Consider the following 15,780-nt stretch of genomic DNA (forward strand, 5'->3'; position numbering starts at 1 on the left):
GCGTTGCCCGCGTCGTACCCCGTAAGATGAGGAGGAGGGGATAGACGGCCCGCATGTGAGACCGCAGGAAAGAAGCCGGTGGGTTGATAGGAGGATAATGCCTTCGTTGCCATTGGCAGATGCGACCGGAGTGGAGAGGCAAAGGATGAGGTCGAGATCTTTGTCCCCATACCCCTGGTCCATCGCGCTACCTGCTTGGCCAATATGCGGCCAGAAGGCCGATTCCTAGCCTCGGGCTTACAGAGTTAAGGCCCAGCTTTCCTCGGAGGATTCTCTGCGTGGAGGGGCTCTGGAAGATTAGCCTTATGCCCTACTGGCCTTGGTCTCCATTGTCCAAGACAACCCCCCATCTCAGGTGAGAATTACCAATCCTCTATCGACCCAATCGGACAAATCTACGTAATCCCCGGTTAAAAGCAGGGGGTGGTAGCCGTATTCACGTTCAAAAAAAGTGTGGTAGCCCAAGTGGATTCAATCAAAGTGATATGCATGCGTAGCCCAAAAGAAGTAAGACTCCCAACAAGTCCAAAATGACCACATAGTGCGTGGACCAAATGACCAAAGAAAAATACAAATCAAAATGATAAGAAGGAAAAAAGAGGCCGCCAAAGGCGCAAAAAGTGCTCGGAATACTACCTGGCTTAAGTCCGCCACCGGAATGCCGGATTGCGCCAGTCCAGGTCCTGGATCTGCTTCTGCGACATGCCGGCTAGGGCCTGATCAACGTCCATCCTTTCCCGTTTCTTGTTATCCCACTTCATCCATGCCCACAGGCAGGCGCCCAGGATCAAGATCGTGGACGACGTTGCCAGGTTCAACCCGTTGCCGATGTGGTAGTCCGGCGCGTCGAACGGCAGAAAAGACCAGGTCGAGATAAGCCCTCCAATGTTTCCCATCATCACATTGGTCCCTATCGCGGCCGAGCGCGCCGTGTCGGAAACCACGTTGTTAGATACATGCGCATTGCACAGGGATCCAAAGGCAAATGCACCGCTGGCGATAACGAAGGTCGCTCCATATCGCACCATGGGATCGGTACTGGCTAGGAACATAATGTATCCGGCCATAACCAAGGGGGGTGAGATAACATAGAAGATCATCCGGTTGTCAAAGCGCCAGCTGAGAAAAGGGAAGAAGACGGTAAAGAAAGCCCCGACCACATAGGGTGGGACAGTGTGGAGCTGCTGACCAACAACGCTGCTGTCGGGATAGATGGTCCGAACGATGGTGGGCGCGAAGAATGCCAATCCCTGCACGGTGATATTGTTGAGAAGAAAGATCATCGATGTCGCCAATGTGACGGGACTAAAGATGCCGCGCAGCATTTTGGCCCGATCGATCTTATCCAGAACCTCGGTGGTGGCCACACGCTCTGACTTGAGCCGAGCAATGGCCAGGTCCTTCTCTTCCTGCGTGAGCCAGCGAGCGGTCTCGGGGCGATCGGTCAGTGTGAAAAACGCAATCACGCCCAACCCAATCGTGATAATTCCCTCGATCGCAAAAATCATCCGCCACGCATGCAACCCGCCGAAATGATCCAGCGTCAAAATTGCCGAGGCCAAAAGACCACCGAAGGCACCGGCGAGGGGGGCCATTACGACATAAAGCGCCAGGCGGAAGGCCAACTCGCTTCTCCGGTACCATCGCGACATGTAGTACGCGATACCGGGCAACATACCGGCCTCGAAGATACCGAGCACGAAGCGAACACCCGATGCGCTCTGAATATCGTGCACAAAGGCCGTGCCGACGGAACAAATGCCGAATATCAAGGTTGAAGCTGGAAGAAACCAACCTGGCCCAATCCACTTGCAGGCGATGTTGCATGGAATCTCGAAGATGATGTACGAGATATAGAAGACAGAAAGGACGGCATTATAATCGTTTCCTTGGAGATTGAGATCCTTTTCAAACCCGGCAAGTTTCGCATTGCCTACTCATCCGAAGATTGGTCAGCTCGCCGACAGTTATGTCAGAATCCACGTGCAGGCAACGTACCGATATTGGCTCGGTCGATGAAACAGAACAAGTACAACAAGGCGACCGTGGGTATGATATAAAAATCGATTTTTAAGCGCAGACGACTTTCAGCTCGGCGGTCGAATTCAACAAGCGCACGGCCGTATTGGTCAGTGGCCGCCTGGCCGCGCCCAGCCGCGTCATGGGCAGCTTCGGCGACAAAATCTTCTTTGTGTTGTGACACACCCTTCTCGTCCACTATCGTGTCAGGGGGCGTGTCGGATGCCATGGTGCTCCTGATCGTGTCCAGATTGTCGGACCTGGGGAGCTGGTGAGATAGTTATCTCCTAGGTAGACAATGTCTCCACAGCAGACTACCACACAGCGTGGTTGTGAGGATTATAAAGGTCCTTGGGACCGGATAGGAGAGCTTGCTCGGATTTGCCGAATGCTAGCACGGAAGCAAAGCTCGGATGAGCACAGAGACAGGTATCGCATCTGGGGTAGGGTCGATCTCGAAACGTGGGGCGAGTGGCGCTGAAGATGCTCGAGTGCTGGACGCCTGCTGTCCTTCAATTGTTACCGCTTAAGATGGACGGCACTTGACACTGTGGGGAGAAGGTCCTATCTCCGACTACCCCAGGTTCGAAACCTGTATGCCAATACAAACGGGTAAGGTAGGAGGTGCCAGAAGCCGCGGGGAAGCCAAAAGTCACCGAGGCAGAGCTCGCATTGGTCGGCGAAATAATCACGAAGACGGGATATAGGTTCAGGTCCAGGCGACTCAGCATTCACCGAGGAATTTCCAGTGTGGGAGGCCAGGCGCGCACCCAGTACTTTTTAGGCGGCGTTCCTTGGCAGTCAGCAACGCTCGTTCTGGTTGTGTCCCCGAGATAATCCATAGTGTTTTCCTGGTCTTGGCCAGTCGCCAAGGACGCGTCCGTTGGCACGGCGAAGGACGGGATTTGTCAAGCTGGAAAGGAGGGTCAGCCACCAAAGTCTACAGGCCCGAATTGAAACCGCTAGTTAGCGGGTGACATCCTGTGAACCGTCAACGAGGGAAAACCGACGTTCGCGAAGAATCCGATGGACTATCAAGGCAGAACAGACTCTCGAGGATGGAATGATGTTGATAAAAAGGCTCCGCATTGATGAGGACAAAAAGGGAGACTATGAGAATAACACCACCGGTGATGGTTTGAAAAAGCCAGTTCAGCATGACAGGAATCAAAACGGACTAGCGAGTTCACCTGGATGACAGGGACAAAAACACCGCAAGGATGCGAGTAGCTGCTCAATATCCCCGCATTCAATAACTCCACAAAATCCCCAGATCGGCTGGTTCGCGCCAATGATGATGACGGCGATGGCAAAAGCGAAGGCAAAAAGACGCGACGGCTCAACGGGGCGACCGGCACGTGCGCAGCGGGGAGGCCACGTGAAGTCATGGGACTTCCCCATCCATGCCTTCAAACTCGACTTGTTATCTTCGAAACATTTTTCACGATTGACATGATGATTCTCTCCTGCGGGTGGACTTTGGCTGATCATCAATCCTAGATCAAGGTTACATTCCTACCCCTGCTTGCTGCATCTTAGCCTACGCCGTGGTACGTCTCTTGCCTTTTGCTCCTCTTCGCTCTATCTCCAACATAATCCCTAGGACTCCCCTGGCTCTACGCCGCAGCTGCAGCTTGGCGGTTGCTTCCCCGCATCAAAGTCTGTGCGGATATGATAAGCGAAGTCCTGTCCCCGTCCCAAGCGAGCGCCGAGCATAGGGCCAAGTATCGGTTCAGAGGAGCTGAGGCCAAAGATTCCAAGGGGATGCGGTATCGACGTACAATGACGCTCTCGGTATTTCGCTATGGACTTGTTCTGCCGATAGAGTGTAGCTTTCGCTGTCCCATGGTTGACCATTGCGTCAAAAACGACCAGGCCGACAATAATCACCCACTATGGCCTGTCTCGTTCTACTCAGGGGTCTCGGTGGCCCGTCGGATTGAGAGAAGCATGTGCCCAGTTAGGCATCAGACGTTAGACTCAGTTTCTGATTGATAACCCTGTGACTGCGAGTGACCGGTCTACTCTCCGGGCCAAGCACGGTAATCTCCCGAACGGTTGGGCTCTTTTCGAAAGCTCCACGGGGTGAGTGTAGGACAGGGCATAGTCGAGCATGGGTAAGACCAGTAAGATAATATGATAGTACAGGTCCCGAATTGAGATACTGTGCCGTAAGCTCAGGGCGCGATTGCCCGCGATACTATTTGAGCACCTGGCATGCCATGTCATCGACTAGCTTGACTAGGCACTTGAATGCCAGTTTCTTGCGGTGTTGGCAGAAATTGATAAGTCCATTGGCGCGTACTACAGGATTGTGGGGATCGTGGAGATATATCTCTCCTACCTTGGCATATCGCCAGGAAAATACTTGTGAATGTTCACAGAATATCGTCATGTTCTGGATTCATACAGCTTCCTATGGCTTTGCTCGAAAGGCCCACTGCAACGTTTTCCATTGAAACAACTAACTAAAAGAGCATCTTGGGGCCCCTCTTGACATTCCTCAAAGCAAAGCCACAGCCCCCAAAACCCCCATCACTCCCACCAAGCTCCCCACGACCTCCCCAGTAGGACGAGGAACACCACCCGTTGAGCTCGAAGTAGCAGCAGCACCTCCTTCTGCTCCAGTTTCATCCCCTGTCTTACCACCATCCCCATCCCCACTATTACCATCACCACCGTCGCCCTCCGTCTCACTCGCTCCCCCACTCCCAAACCCCCCAGTACTTGTCGGCGTAGCACTTAAATCGACATCCCCCTGTGTAACTTGCGCCTTCATCTTCGTCACATATCCTTTCACATCTGCCGGCAAGCCAGCATACCAGTCTGGAGTATTCCCAGCACGAAACTCCGACGCAATAGATTCGCGACCTGCGGGTTGAATCAATTGTGCCAGTACAGAGGGCGGAACACCGGTGATGATGGCCCCGACCAGCGACGAGGGCGGCTGGATCAGGTTTCCGCCTGGGATTTCAAACGGCTTGGTGAATGGCGTTGCGTCGGGGAAGGCGGACTTGAGAGCATCTCTGCAGGATATGTAAAGGGGTAAGTTAGTGGGGATTCGTGGGGAGAGTGGTGATTAATATGGGGAGAGCGTACGCTTGGCTGCTGAGAAGAGCACCGTCAAGAGTCACTTTACTAGCGGAGATTGGAGAGTCTTGGCTGAGCGCGTGATTGATGTATATGGTGAGTACTAGGAGGACCGATACAAGGAAGTTCATCTTTTTGTGGACAGTCAATTGTCGCTTCTTGATGAACGGGTTCTGGAGGCAGAAAGATATGTCGTCCACCTTGGGTCACTATATAGCTGAATCAATCAGCCTCAGCCTTTTTCCCGCAAACAATTTATAAGTTGCCATTCGTCTGAAAGTTTGCTGCACAGGAATATGCCCTTTCTGCTCGGAAAACCCGCGGCATCAGATCCTCGGTCATCCTAGGACCTTGTCTGATCCTTTGCAATGTTCTGCAGGTTTAGATTGCCTGACTCGAATTCGCTGATTCAGAAGACCTGGGGTATGTAAAATTCCATCCACTCAACAGACTCTCTTTACCACGATGCCATCATCCAAAAGCGACCGGTCACGCAGGAACCCCGGATTCTTCACGAGTTGGTCTAGATCAGAATGCCGAGATGTAAATCGGCTTGGACGGGCCGAGGGTGGCGTTGGGACTTTGACGTCCATAGACGGACCGAGTGTCCTTGCCCGGCAGTATCCAGAGGGGGGTGCATTGATGCATAGAGAAGTCCACAGTCTTTGAAGGGTCTATCCCATATCCCTCTGTGGCGAGTACTCCGCGTTCCTGTGCCACCGAGTCAGAAAGTATGAGTCGTGTATCGTATGAACGGCAGGAACGGATTTGCCTCCTTAGAAAGACAAAGTCCATTCGTGGTTGATTGGATTCTCATGTCTATACCCCGCAAATTAATTCTTGCAATGGGATGAGGCTTACATTTCAATCAGGCTTCGAGGGCAGTAAAGAGGATAGGCCTCTCGCAAACGCTTCCATGAGCACAATTATAAAAGGCACGTCAAGTTCAACAATGAGACCCATCCCAAGCCAGCAACAACTCCCCAGTACTCGCCTGACACTCCAACATCAAATAACAACTGTCCAACAAAATGAAGTTCTTCAAATTCTTCCCGCTCGCCATCCTGCCCTTCACGGCCCTGGCCATCCCAGCCCCAGACGCCGTCTCCAAGACCCCAGGCGAGCTGGCCGACTTCCAACTCGCCAACGCGCTCGTCGCACGACAGAACAACGCAAACCTGTCAAACCTCGGAGACCTCCTCGGCGACCTGACCAAGTCTCTCGGATCGGTGAAGGAACTCCTGTCCTCCGAAAGCCTGAACAACATCCAGACTATCGTGACGGACCTTTCGTACCTGCTCAAGCAGCCAACCGCAAAGGAAACCAAGGAATTGATTGGCACAGTGAGCTCTTTGCTGAACTCCAAGGGCCTGAAGAATCTGATCGACCAGTTGCCGGATCTTTTGAATGATGTCGGCGGGCTGGTGACTCCTCAACTGATTAACAATGTGACCGATCTGCTGGGGAATGCGCACGATCTATTAGATAAGGAGTTCGTTGGCAATACGAAGGGGCTGATCAACGATGTTGCTCCGGTAAGTTACCACGCTCTTGGAGATGCGAAGGGGTTAACTCTCTGACTCTTTCTAGTTGGTGTCTGCCATATCTCAGGTCATTACGGCCCTGTTGTCGAGTATTTTGGGATAGTTGTGGCTGCCACCAGGCTGTCAAGGCTGTGGGTGGTTCGGATCCTCTCCAGGGAACTAGGCCAAGACAGTAAGCAAGATATTGGGCATGGGGTGCAATGTTGGATAGGAAATGGCTATGGCAGTATACATTAGCATGAAATGCGACGGGGAAAAATCGACTACACTTTGCAGGAAATGTCTTTCGAGTAGACCTGCTTGCAACAAAAGCTATGACCAAGCAATTAGGCAGTATTTGTAAACTTCGAGCACTTCACTCATAATAAATTCGTTACATGCCATCGTGCAGCTATGATCTCCCTGAGCGGATGCCTCAAGCGTGCGTCGTCACCCGATTAGTCACGGAGCCACGATTCAACACCTTTTCAACAGGGTATGACTCGGTGTAAATCGACAACCCGGAATGGCACTGTTGATCATGACTAGATTCATCGGAAATCTGGATTCATTGGATGGGAGAAGGGCGGGGAAGCATCCTGCAGATTAAATTATATTGGAGTGGCGGGGAAGACGAGTCCTGAACACTGAAGCCAACAAGTAGTCTAATTTTGCCAACGGCTCCAGAGCGGCTTCCTAACTATTTACATGTGAAGGCCGAGTCTTACGTTATGCCATTCTCCTAATAGGAGTGATCTATAACTGTTGTGGAGAGCTCACAGCTGCTTGACTGGTACCTCGCATGATCGAGCACAGGTTAATCCTACAACTCTCAACACAACTATTTAGCAAGTTCAAGAGAGTGCAGAATCGAATACTAAAGGACCGTTGCAATATTTCTATCTAACAATCAACCAATGGATAAACCTCGGAAGTCACCTAGACCCCGTAAATCGTCCGAAGATCGAGTGGCACGGAAGCGAGAACAAGATCGACAAGCCCAACGAAGCGCTCGGGAGAAGACAAAGACACTGATTTCGCAGTTAGAATCCCGCATCGAAGTGTTAACAAAATTTCACGACAGCGGAAATGTGAAAAGCTTGTTGGATGAGCTTGAGTCGCAGCGAAGCGCGAATGACACTCTACGAGCCACGCTACGAACGATCGAGAAGGTGATCGGTTCGGGCATTTCGCAAGCTAGTAGGTGCCAAGTATGCTTTGCGGGTGTATGCTGGTGCTGATGGAACATGTTTTTAGACGCTCTCTGTCCAAGCCGACCTGGATTGGATATAGCTCGTGGTCTCGTGTCCACCGACGCTGGCTGTTGCGTGCCGCAAAGATCGAGTCGTGATATCCCGGATGAACTTGATTTCGAATCTTCACTAGGTCAGACCCGTTCCAGTCCCCAGTCCTATGATGATAACTGTCCAAGCGGGGCGACAGACGGGGCCAACGACGTCAGTTTCGCTCTATCTGTCAGTGGAGAGCTGAGAAATCTTCAACATGATCCATTCATAAGAGAATGTGGCGTTGGTCATCAGAAGACAAGCGCTACGCTTGACGCCTTGACACCACTACAATCAATGTCTCAGTTCAGTCCTTTGTGTGAATGCTGCAAGTCGATACTTGACTTCAATAGCCTTTTAGGGGAATACACACCATCCTGCACTCAGAGGGCCATAGACCAACGAGAATTGGACGCAGACATTCCGATCAGAGCTGTGCTTCACGGCTGGTCGGTCGTTGAGGGTTTATACACCCTTGATCCTGTGTGGACGATTATGCGAGTGGCAGATGAGTCCATCTGGCGACATTGCGGGGCGATCGAAAGACTGGCAATTTTGAGGGTTGTCAGCTCAATGCTTCGCGTATGTCAACTAGTTTGAGGGCGCTTTGGGACACGAAGTCATTGATAGTTAACTTTGCATTTACCAGTACCGAACTGATCCCTCAGAAATCAACTCGAAAGCGCTCCCAATCTTCATGCGACAACGGCCTTCGCAGATACGTATCATCCATAAACCGTTGATTGATTTTATCGTTTGGTACGTCCCCTCCAATCAAACCGCAAAGCAAAAGCTGACCCATAAAGGCCGGGACTGCGCGAACGCTTAGTGCTATTTCCGCATCAGCACTGCTCGGCCAAATTTTGGAATCTCTTCTGGCATTGCTTTCGGTTTGACTGGCCTTACACATTGGAGGATGCCTGTTTGCAGCACAGCCAGTCTGGGCTGTATCAATTCTCTGGGACATTTACTCATCACTTCTTCGACCTGCAGCGCTGGCGCATGACAAGTAGCTTTGTGGAGGAATTTCCCGACCTAGAGCCTGACGTCAATGTTGTGCCATCAGTCAGTGGCTCGGCATCTCCTGCCATGGATGAGGAAGGCTTTCTTACTGGTTTGGAGGAGCTCGTTCATGCAGATGAACCCCAGTTGGAGGCTTTGCCAGCGAGCTTTTTCACCGACCTGCAGTCTATGGATTGGCCAGCCAGTCGATCTAGCATGTTTTAATCTATTCTGGCCCCGATCTAAAGAGATATCGAACACCATAAAGGGAGACTCGTATCGTACCCCGCCTCCTGGAATCAGCTCCGTACGTAATTGATTTACATATACCATACTGAGACATGTCCAATGGATCTGGGAATCGTGCCGTAAGTTCAGCTTCATGATGTGCCGCCACCACGCAGGAGAGTGTCTGGGCCTGGGAAGTGTAAAGTGATCTATCTACACGACTAACCACCTGAATGTAACCTGTCTCTGTGCATTGGCTCGGATTCTGCATATCATAAGCGCTAAGTGTCTCGTATTACTTGCCTCGCCTTGAGTACTCGTATAATGGAGCCACATCAGGGCAACTTCCACGACATAAATAGATCGTGCATTCTATTCTCGAATCTTAGAAGTTTCTACAACTCACTTACCCCTAATCACCTAAGCTCATAGGCAAAGCCAGGAAACAGAATATCAACCAACATGCGTCTCCTACCTACCTTCCTGGCCGCAGCTCTCACTATAGGCACATCAACTGCCCTCAAGAACGTAAGTACCTTACTCCTCCACTCCGCAAATATACCCAATGATACACCCATCACTAACAAGTCATCTTCAGTGGGACTTCTATATCTTCAAACCAGGTTGCGATCCCGAGAACGTTGACATCAGTCTGTATATATACCACGCCATCGGAACTAGGGTCCAGTCTTGCACTGCCCTCGATACACGGGAGGACCTTGATCTCTCAGAAGCGGACAGTCTGTCGTGGAAGAGCCCGGCGGCGGAGCGCGCACAGTTTGATCTATGCATGTATGCAGACGGTGATTGCAGTGGGGTGCATACGGATGTGATTCGCAGCACTTGGGATATTTGTTATCCGTATAATGGGTTTAAGGGGTACAAAGTTGTTCCTATTGGGGCTGCTTGTGAGTAGGCCTTGGGGAGATTTCTCTGCGCTTTGATGGGCAAAGGTGTTGTGAAAGATCAATGCATGTGGTACACATTCTTTTATGGTAGTAACAAACTGCATGACCCAATACCCAATCGCACATGGGCCATTTTTCATTCAAGTAAATGGCGCCTAAAGCCAGGTAAAGCAGGATGTTGTTTCCATGAATCGAGAGCAGATCGGTCATGTAAACACGAACAAACAGGCAGCCCACTACTCAATGCAGAAGACAACCTCTGAGCCTCTAATACTATATATCGATCCTTTTATCTACTACCCATCTGATATTAGACCTACTGCTTTACTCTACATGGTCATACTAATCTACACTCTTCCCTCTCTACAGGCATTGCTATTAGAATGAATAGTCGTTAAAAAGCTTCACTTTGATTGGTAAAATGATCCCCAAAGTACAATTTCACTCTCTTGCCAAATACTAATTATCCCGAACCTCCTGGACGATCAAAGTCCTAACACTAACCCCTTCCTCCAACGCCTCCATAATTTCATCGGCGCTCAGATGGCCTGGAAGGGCGGCACTTTCGTCTCCTCCCTCCTCATCCTCATAGTAAACAGTGTCTGGCTCCGCACACGTGTGATGTTCCTCAATAACAGGCTCTTCCACAGTCTCCGCTAGTCCCTCGAGCCACCTAGCCGAACGACCGGCGCCATTTGCCGGGACATGGCAAACGTTGCCAGCACGGCGGTTCGGGAAGCTGCGTACCTCGCCCGTGCAGCTGCGTCTGGTCCACGATCGGCCGCGACTGTATTGACATTAGAGCTCATTAGCGATGTTTGACTCCTAAGAGTAGTCGAAGACACGCACCTATTGGCAGGCAGCCTGTAGAGGATATGGGAGACAGGGTCTCCCAGGTTACAGCACTGGCCTGCCCGGATACCCGTGCAGCACACTGCAGCTCCGCCGCAGTTGCGTCTAGAGGTTCGACATATGTCTGCAGTGGAGGCGACAGAGGCGAGAGCGGCGACAAGGATCAGAAACTTCATTTTGATTTGTTCTTGTAAAGGTGATCAGACAAATACACAAAGCGATTTAGGCTCGTTTTGAGTGTCGAAGACTTAAAGAAGCTCATGACGAGGAGCGGATTCTTTATAACCCCTCGCTCCTACTATGGGATAATCGAGGGTATGGAACCTGCTACTTCGATCCTCGTGTTCGGTGTCAAGATATGCCGTTTACCTAAGCTGACTCCGTTCTGGGCACACATTCTCGATATGGATTGATCAAATGAATCGTATTTTGCGCTCATAACTAACGCGGTTTAGTCAATATCATAATATAAGAGCTAATCACTGGAGACCACGTCTAAAGACAGTATCGAATAAGAGCTTCATATTCAACGTTTTTGTAGCACAGCCAATGGCTGTTATTCCTGTAGCTCGAGGCCAAAGAGATCATTCAGTTATTGTATCACTATCGACCTGCAAGTCTTGTCACTGTCAACCTTTACCAATCCCGGACGGACTTTAGTTGCCTCAACGCATTAACTATAGTATGACTCTGTAAAGCCACTGACGACAATATCGTCTGCAGGTTATCATATAATTGGAATGTTGGGATGCTCGGATGACCGTTATTTCGATGCACTTAGATTATATGGTTTTATGGCATATCGGATACTCCTGGCCTTTCAAAAGTCCTTCGGCCTTTTGTGGGGAATAATGAATGAGATTTTGCGGCGAAGAGACAAGCTTGTCTGTTTCGACGGCTCTAATTCAATGGCATTCACCAAACAATACAACCGCTAAAGAGTTAACTACGTTATAACACCAAAGCAACAGTACAGTGTGGCTGTTGTTGGCCTCTGGCACCTTTTGCACCTTGTAAACGTTGCTTTCACCTCATCCGGTACCAATAGCCACTTACAGAAGAATATATTGATAAGCAACTATTTCTACTGATACTAATTTAAAAAGCCATGTAAAGGCGAGCGTTCATAATGAAGATGAGGACGATGAATGCAGCTCCCTTTACAGGCCGTCCATCATCAGTAGGCTGCGGCTGGGCTAACGAAAGCAGTGAATAAGGCATACAGATGTCAAAATGAGCTGTTCAGCTCCTCCCAGTGTCTATAGACCCGACCATTCAATGTCGTGTTCCCCCAATTCGGGAATCTTCCGATTATATATTTGTGCACACCACGGTCTACTTCTGCGAGTTGATGCACCCACAAAAAACTCTAGACAACAATTTGGCAGTATAAGGTATCGTAAATAGCCAATCCAAGCTATATAGATCACATACACGCACAGAATAGGCTATTTTGCAAGAAACTGTAGCCAACTCTTCGCACTGCCTGGACGTGGTGGCTTGGCAGATGACTAATCACTATCATCGGAATTACGGGAATATCACGTGGCGTATATCCGAGTTTTCTCTCCCTGCAGAATCAAGTCTGCAATGAATTTCACGAGATCCACTGGTCGCATAATCTAAAATTTGATCTCAATGGCTGACACAAGCTCACCTGCGCAGTCATCGGGATGGCGAATATCCAAGGCCTGCCAAGAATGCCGCAAGAGGAAGATCAAGTGCAACGGCCTCGAACCGTGCAAGACCTGTCAGCTTCGTAACACGCCGTGCACCTATCGCGAGGTCATTCGGCAGCGCAAGAAGAAGTACCAGTACAGGCAAGATTCTGATGCTTATGCTTCGAATGGCGCCCGGCCGCCATCCCCGGAAGTGCCGCGGCCCTCTGGCCGACGGAATCCTTCCGTCAGCTATACGGTTAACAACAGTGTTTCTGCCACGCACATGGAATCGCCATCATGCAAGGTGCAATTGTACTATGGATCAACGTCACATTTTGCGCTGATGCATGAAATCTACAGAGATTTGGTGGAGAGCAAGCACGCCCCCCAATCTGAAGACCCGCGAGAGGTACAGGAGGCCGGAGCTGGCCTGGACATGTTCAGCTTTCGTCGCGTCTTCTTTGGAGTCCCCGTGGGAACGCACGATTCGTTGAAAAACATGAACGCGGCTGATGTGCCGGTGATGTTTTTACCGCATGAGCTGGCCAAGCTATTCTTGAGCCGTTTCCTGTCTTCATTGTATGTCATGGTGCCGTTTCAGTCAAAGGAGACGTTCGAACGGCAGCTATGGAACCTGTATAACCCGAGCCCGGACTTTCGGACCGATACTTGGAGTCATTGTATGATTCTGATGGCCTTGGCGATAGGGTGTCTCGGGACAGAGTACTACAGCTGGGGTGATGTACTTTTCGAACGGGTGAAAACGTCCTGCGCAATGCTAGACGACGTGGTCAATCTCCAGACCGTGCAAATCTCGCTTATGATGATGAGTGCTCCAGCAAACTAGGTCGATGGCATTAGCTAACTAACCTAGAACGCCCATTTTCAGACTGACCAAGGACGACCTAATTCCGCTTTTCTTCACACAGGAGCTGCAGCCCGAAAGGCAATTTCCGCAGGACTGCATAAAGAGGCCCCGAATACGGAGGATGCATCTGATGGTGTGGAAGAAAGAAGAACTACATTTTGGGCCCTCTTTTTCTTCGAAACGTTTGTGCATCCTTTTACTGAATGACCGATTCATCTAATGACGTACAGTTGGTTCTGCTTTCACCTGGGCCGACCATGTTCACTCCTTAGCCGAGACGTCAGTATAGCATTGCCCGAAGAGCCGTTTTTGCTTGCTTTGGTAGATTTATCCAAAGTGATCTCTCGTTCCGCGGAAGAAATGTACGGTCAGCACCATGAATCGCTCCTGCAAATGTGGAGGATAGCTCGGTCGATTACGGATGATCTCCGTTGCTATGACGCGAAGATGCGGCGAGCTCTGGGCTTCGGCCTTGACAAATGTGCTCAGCAAGGGGTGTTAGGTGTACAGCAAGCCATGCTTATCACTCGTAAGTTGGACAAGCTCTAGGCAACGAACAGAAACTGAAGAGTTAGTTTATTACCACACAATCTTGTTGACGTTTCGACCATTCTTGATATTTCGCGGTCGATGGCAGAGAGACGCGAAATTGGCACCGCATCGTGCTGCAAACGAGACGAGTAAGCGTCCGACTGAGGTTCCAGCATGGCTCAACGACGCTTGCAACCACGCTCTCAGTGCTGCCTGCAGGACCATACATTTTCTATACGAAGCGTCGATTGTGAACGATCTCGTGAGGGTGTGTCTACGTGTGCGATCTCCAATCCGTTGTCTATTGGGCTAACGTGGTAGTAGGAACTCCGCTACCATGGTTATTTCCTCGGCAGCGCCTCGTTCGCTCTGATATACGACCTAATGCACGGCGAAAACCTCGCCAGCACCCACCTTCCGTGGATACACGCAACCCTGCAATGTCTTTCATCGATACGGGCCGGCGATCCGATCCAAAGCACAATCGGTGCTATCGAGACGACCCTGAAAAAGATCCATCCCTCATACGAATGGGTGGCTCATCCCGGCATAAAGAATCAGGGTCCTGTTATTGACCCCGTCGCAAATGATGTTCGACCGCCTAGTATGGCGGACCAGCAAGGAAGCATCGTGGCGGATGGGTCCCTAGCTGATCCCGCTGCAGCTGGCCTACCGATGCTGTCCGACTTTCAAGGCAATTCGTTGCAAGATGATATTCACCCTGCCAGTGTGGGAAGTGAAGAGCTTCTCGATCTCACCATGTCAGACATGGGATGGGATATTGACTTTTCGACGATGGATCTTGAAGCCTTTTTCTCCATCAATCCGACTATGGGGGCGCCTGCTGTGTGATATACCACCCGTGCCGTTCTTAATGAAAGCCAAGACTAGGAAAAGGCCCTGGATGCGATGGCTTTTCAGGGCCAGTCCAAACAATCGGTCAGTAATGCTTGGGTGTCTCAAGCCTCAACGCCACCGAACCATTGAAACAGCCTCGGCTCGTCGTCTAGATAAGCAAAAGAGGTTAGCGTCGCCTAACAATCCAGAGCTACGGGCAGATGCCGTTGCTGCCTTCAGAAAGGGAGTCGACTTCGAGCTTCTTTTGGTAAACTACTGCATAGCAGGGATGTTAACATGGTGGCGACAGGTGGCAAAACCATGCACATCAGACCATGCGGGCGTGGCCGACACATGTGGGGAATTTTCCGTGCTGCTATTGATTATCCATGCCTCGCCCATGTCCGACCGACTACAGCCGATTGGGTACTTTCAATTTCACTCTCGGTTATGGAAATCTTGGAGTTGGACAGTAGCTATTGTGGGTTCGGCCGGACACGGACTGTGCGAGGTGCTGACCTAGATTTGTACTTGGGTTGGCTTTTCCGGAAGTTTTTACCGGCCTGGTTAGAATCATGTTATGTTATGTTATGATAGCAGGGATGCAACAGTACACTAAAACACGGGTTCTAGACAGGTCTATCAGTCCCTGTATAGTAGCCAAGTGCAAACTGGGGTGCAAGCCAGGCGCCAAGACCAGGGAAGAGTCAAATATCCGGGGCGATGCACACTTAGAGGGGATATGACTATGTATAATAGTGCCCCGTGAAGTCATAGACGTGTGAACAATCCACTCAGTTAGCGAGGAAACAAAATAAGAAAGGGAATGGAATGCATGAGTCGAGGCAGGTCACATGACCCGCCGATCGAGACCGAGTGGATGAGTCAGCCATGCAACCACGGGTTAATAGAAGGAGATGGTTGATTTGGTGTGCGATTGAGTTTGGTTTCATTCAAGATTCTTGCGCTTCGCCT

At 50.5% G+C, this 15,780-nt stretch overlaps 8 protein-coding genes across 8 annotated transcripts; 5 read left to right on the plus strand and 3 right to left on the minus strand.

The window, feature by feature from the left end:
• On the minus strand, window positions 1-3,324 carry LDX57_000224 (putative MFS transporter). Its single transcript, XM_046081873.1, has 2 exons — window positions 1,999-3,324; window positions 1-1,933 (listed from the first exon to the last, which is right to left on the minus strand). The coding sequence occupies exons 1-2, from the start codon at window positions 2,246-2,248 to the stop codon at window positions 642-644; spliced, it is 1,542 nt and encodes a 513-aa protein (XP_045937829.1). The 5' UTR covers window positions 2,249-3,324; the 3' UTR covers window positions 1-641.
• A 1,198-nt stretch (window positions 3,325-4,522) lies between these two features.
• LDX57_000225 (uncharacterized protein) lies at window positions 4,523-5,240 on the minus strand (the record flags this gene model as incomplete). Its single annotated transcript, XM_046081874.1, has 2 exons — window positions 4,523-5,045; window positions 5,119-5,240. The coding sequence occupies 2 exons, from the start codon at window positions 5,238-5,240 to the stop codon at window positions 4,523-4,525; spliced, it is 645 nt and encodes a 214-aa protein (XP_045937830.1).
• A 900-nt stretch (window positions 5,241-6,140) lies between these two features.
• LDX57_000226 (uncharacterized protein) lies at window positions 6,141-6,756 on the plus strand (the record flags this gene model as incomplete). The annotated part of the gene is made up of 2 exons (XM_046081875.1): window positions 6,141-6,644; window positions 6,700-6,756. 2 exons carry the CDS (start codon window positions 6,141-6,143, stop codon window positions 6,754-6,756), a joined length of 561 nt encoding a protein of 186 aa, XP_045937831.1.
• A 1,859-nt stretch (window positions 6,757-8,615) lies between these two features.
• On the plus strand, window positions 8,616-9,145 carry LDX57_000227 (DUF3425 domain-containing protein; the record flags this gene model as incomplete). Its single annotated transcript, XM_046081876.1, has 2 exons — window positions 8,616-8,677; window positions 8,725-9,145. 2 exons carry the CDS (start codon window positions 8,616-8,618, stop codon window positions 9,143-9,145), a joined length of 483 nt encoding a protein of 160 aa, XP_045937832.1.
• A 465-nt stretch (window positions 9,146-9,610) lies between these two features.
• Window positions 9,611-10,064, plus strand: LDX57_000228 (uncharacterized protein; the record flags this gene model as incomplete). Its single annotated transcript, XM_046081877.1, has 2 exons — window positions 9,611-9,676; window positions 9,747-10,064. 2 exons carry the CDS (start codon window positions 9,611-9,613, stop codon window positions 10,062-10,064), a joined length of 384 nt encoding a protein of 127 aa, XP_045937833.1.
• Window positions 10,065-10,515: 451 nt separating this feature from the next.
• LDX57_000229 (uncharacterized protein) lies at window positions 10,516-11,084 on the minus strand (the record flags this gene model as incomplete). Its single annotated transcript, XM_046081878.1, has 2 exons — window positions 10,516-10,843; window positions 10,906-11,084. 2 exons carry the CDS (start codon window positions 11,082-11,084, stop codon window positions 10,516-10,518), a joined length of 507 nt encoding a protein of 168 aa, XP_045937834.1.
• A 1,462-nt stretch (window positions 11,085-12,546) lies between these two features.
• On the plus strand, window positions 12,547-13,738 carry LDX57_000230 (Zn(II)2Cys6 transcription factor; the record flags this gene model as incomplete). The annotated part of the gene is made up of 2 exons (XM_046081879.1): window positions 12,547-13,395; window positions 13,447-13,738. 2 exons carry the CDS (start codon window positions 12,547-12,549, stop codon window positions 13,642-13,644), a joined length of 1,047 nt encoding a protein of 348 aa, XP_045937835.1. The 3' UTR covers window positions 13,645-13,738.
• A 34-nt stretch (window positions 13,739-13,772) lies between these two features.
• On the plus strand, window positions 13,773-15,218 carry LDX57_000231 (fungal specific transcription factor domain-containing protein). The gene is made up of 3 exons (XM_046081880.1): window positions 13,773-13,966; window positions 14,013-14,236; window positions 14,293-15,218. The coding sequence occupies exons 1-3, from the start codon at window positions 13,798-13,800 to the stop codon at window positions 14,818-14,820; spliced, it is 921 nt and encodes a 306-aa protein (XP_045937836.1). The 5' UTR covers window positions 13,773-13,797; the 3' UTR covers window positions 14,821-15,218.
• Window positions 15,219-15,780: the final 562 nt, after the last annotated feature.

This window comes from Aspergillus melleus (assembly GCF_016097325.1).
Source record: "Aspergillus melleus strain CBS 546.65 chromosome Unknown contig1, whole genome shotgun sequence".
NCBI classification, from domain to species: domain Eukaryota; kingdom Fungi; phylum Ascomycota; class Eurotiomycetes; order Eurotiales; family Aspergillaceae; genus Aspergillus; species Aspergillus melleus.

Bases quoted from the DNA above. Each gene is read 5' to 3' on its own strand.
- LDX57_000224 (XM_046081873.1), bottom strand. From the start codon at position 2,248: ATGGCATCCGACACGCCCCCTGACACGATAGTGGACGAGAAGGGTGTG. The intron at 1,934-1,998 runs GTACGTTGCCTG...TCGGATGAGTAG, and splicing joins CATCGACCGAGCCAATATCG to GCAATGCGAAACTTGCCGGG.
- LDX57_000231 (XM_046081880.1), top strand. From the start codon at position 13,798: ATGTACGGTCAGCACCATGAATCGCTCCTGCAAATGTGGAGGATAGCT. The intron at 13,967-14,012 runs GTAAGTTGGACA...CTGAAGAGTTAG, and splicing joins GCAAGCCATGCTTATCACTC to TTTATTACCACACAATCTTG. The intron at 14,237-14,292 runs GTGTGTCTACGT...ACGTGGTAGTAG, and splicing joins TTGTGAACGATCTCGTGAGG to GAACTCCGCTACCATGGTTA.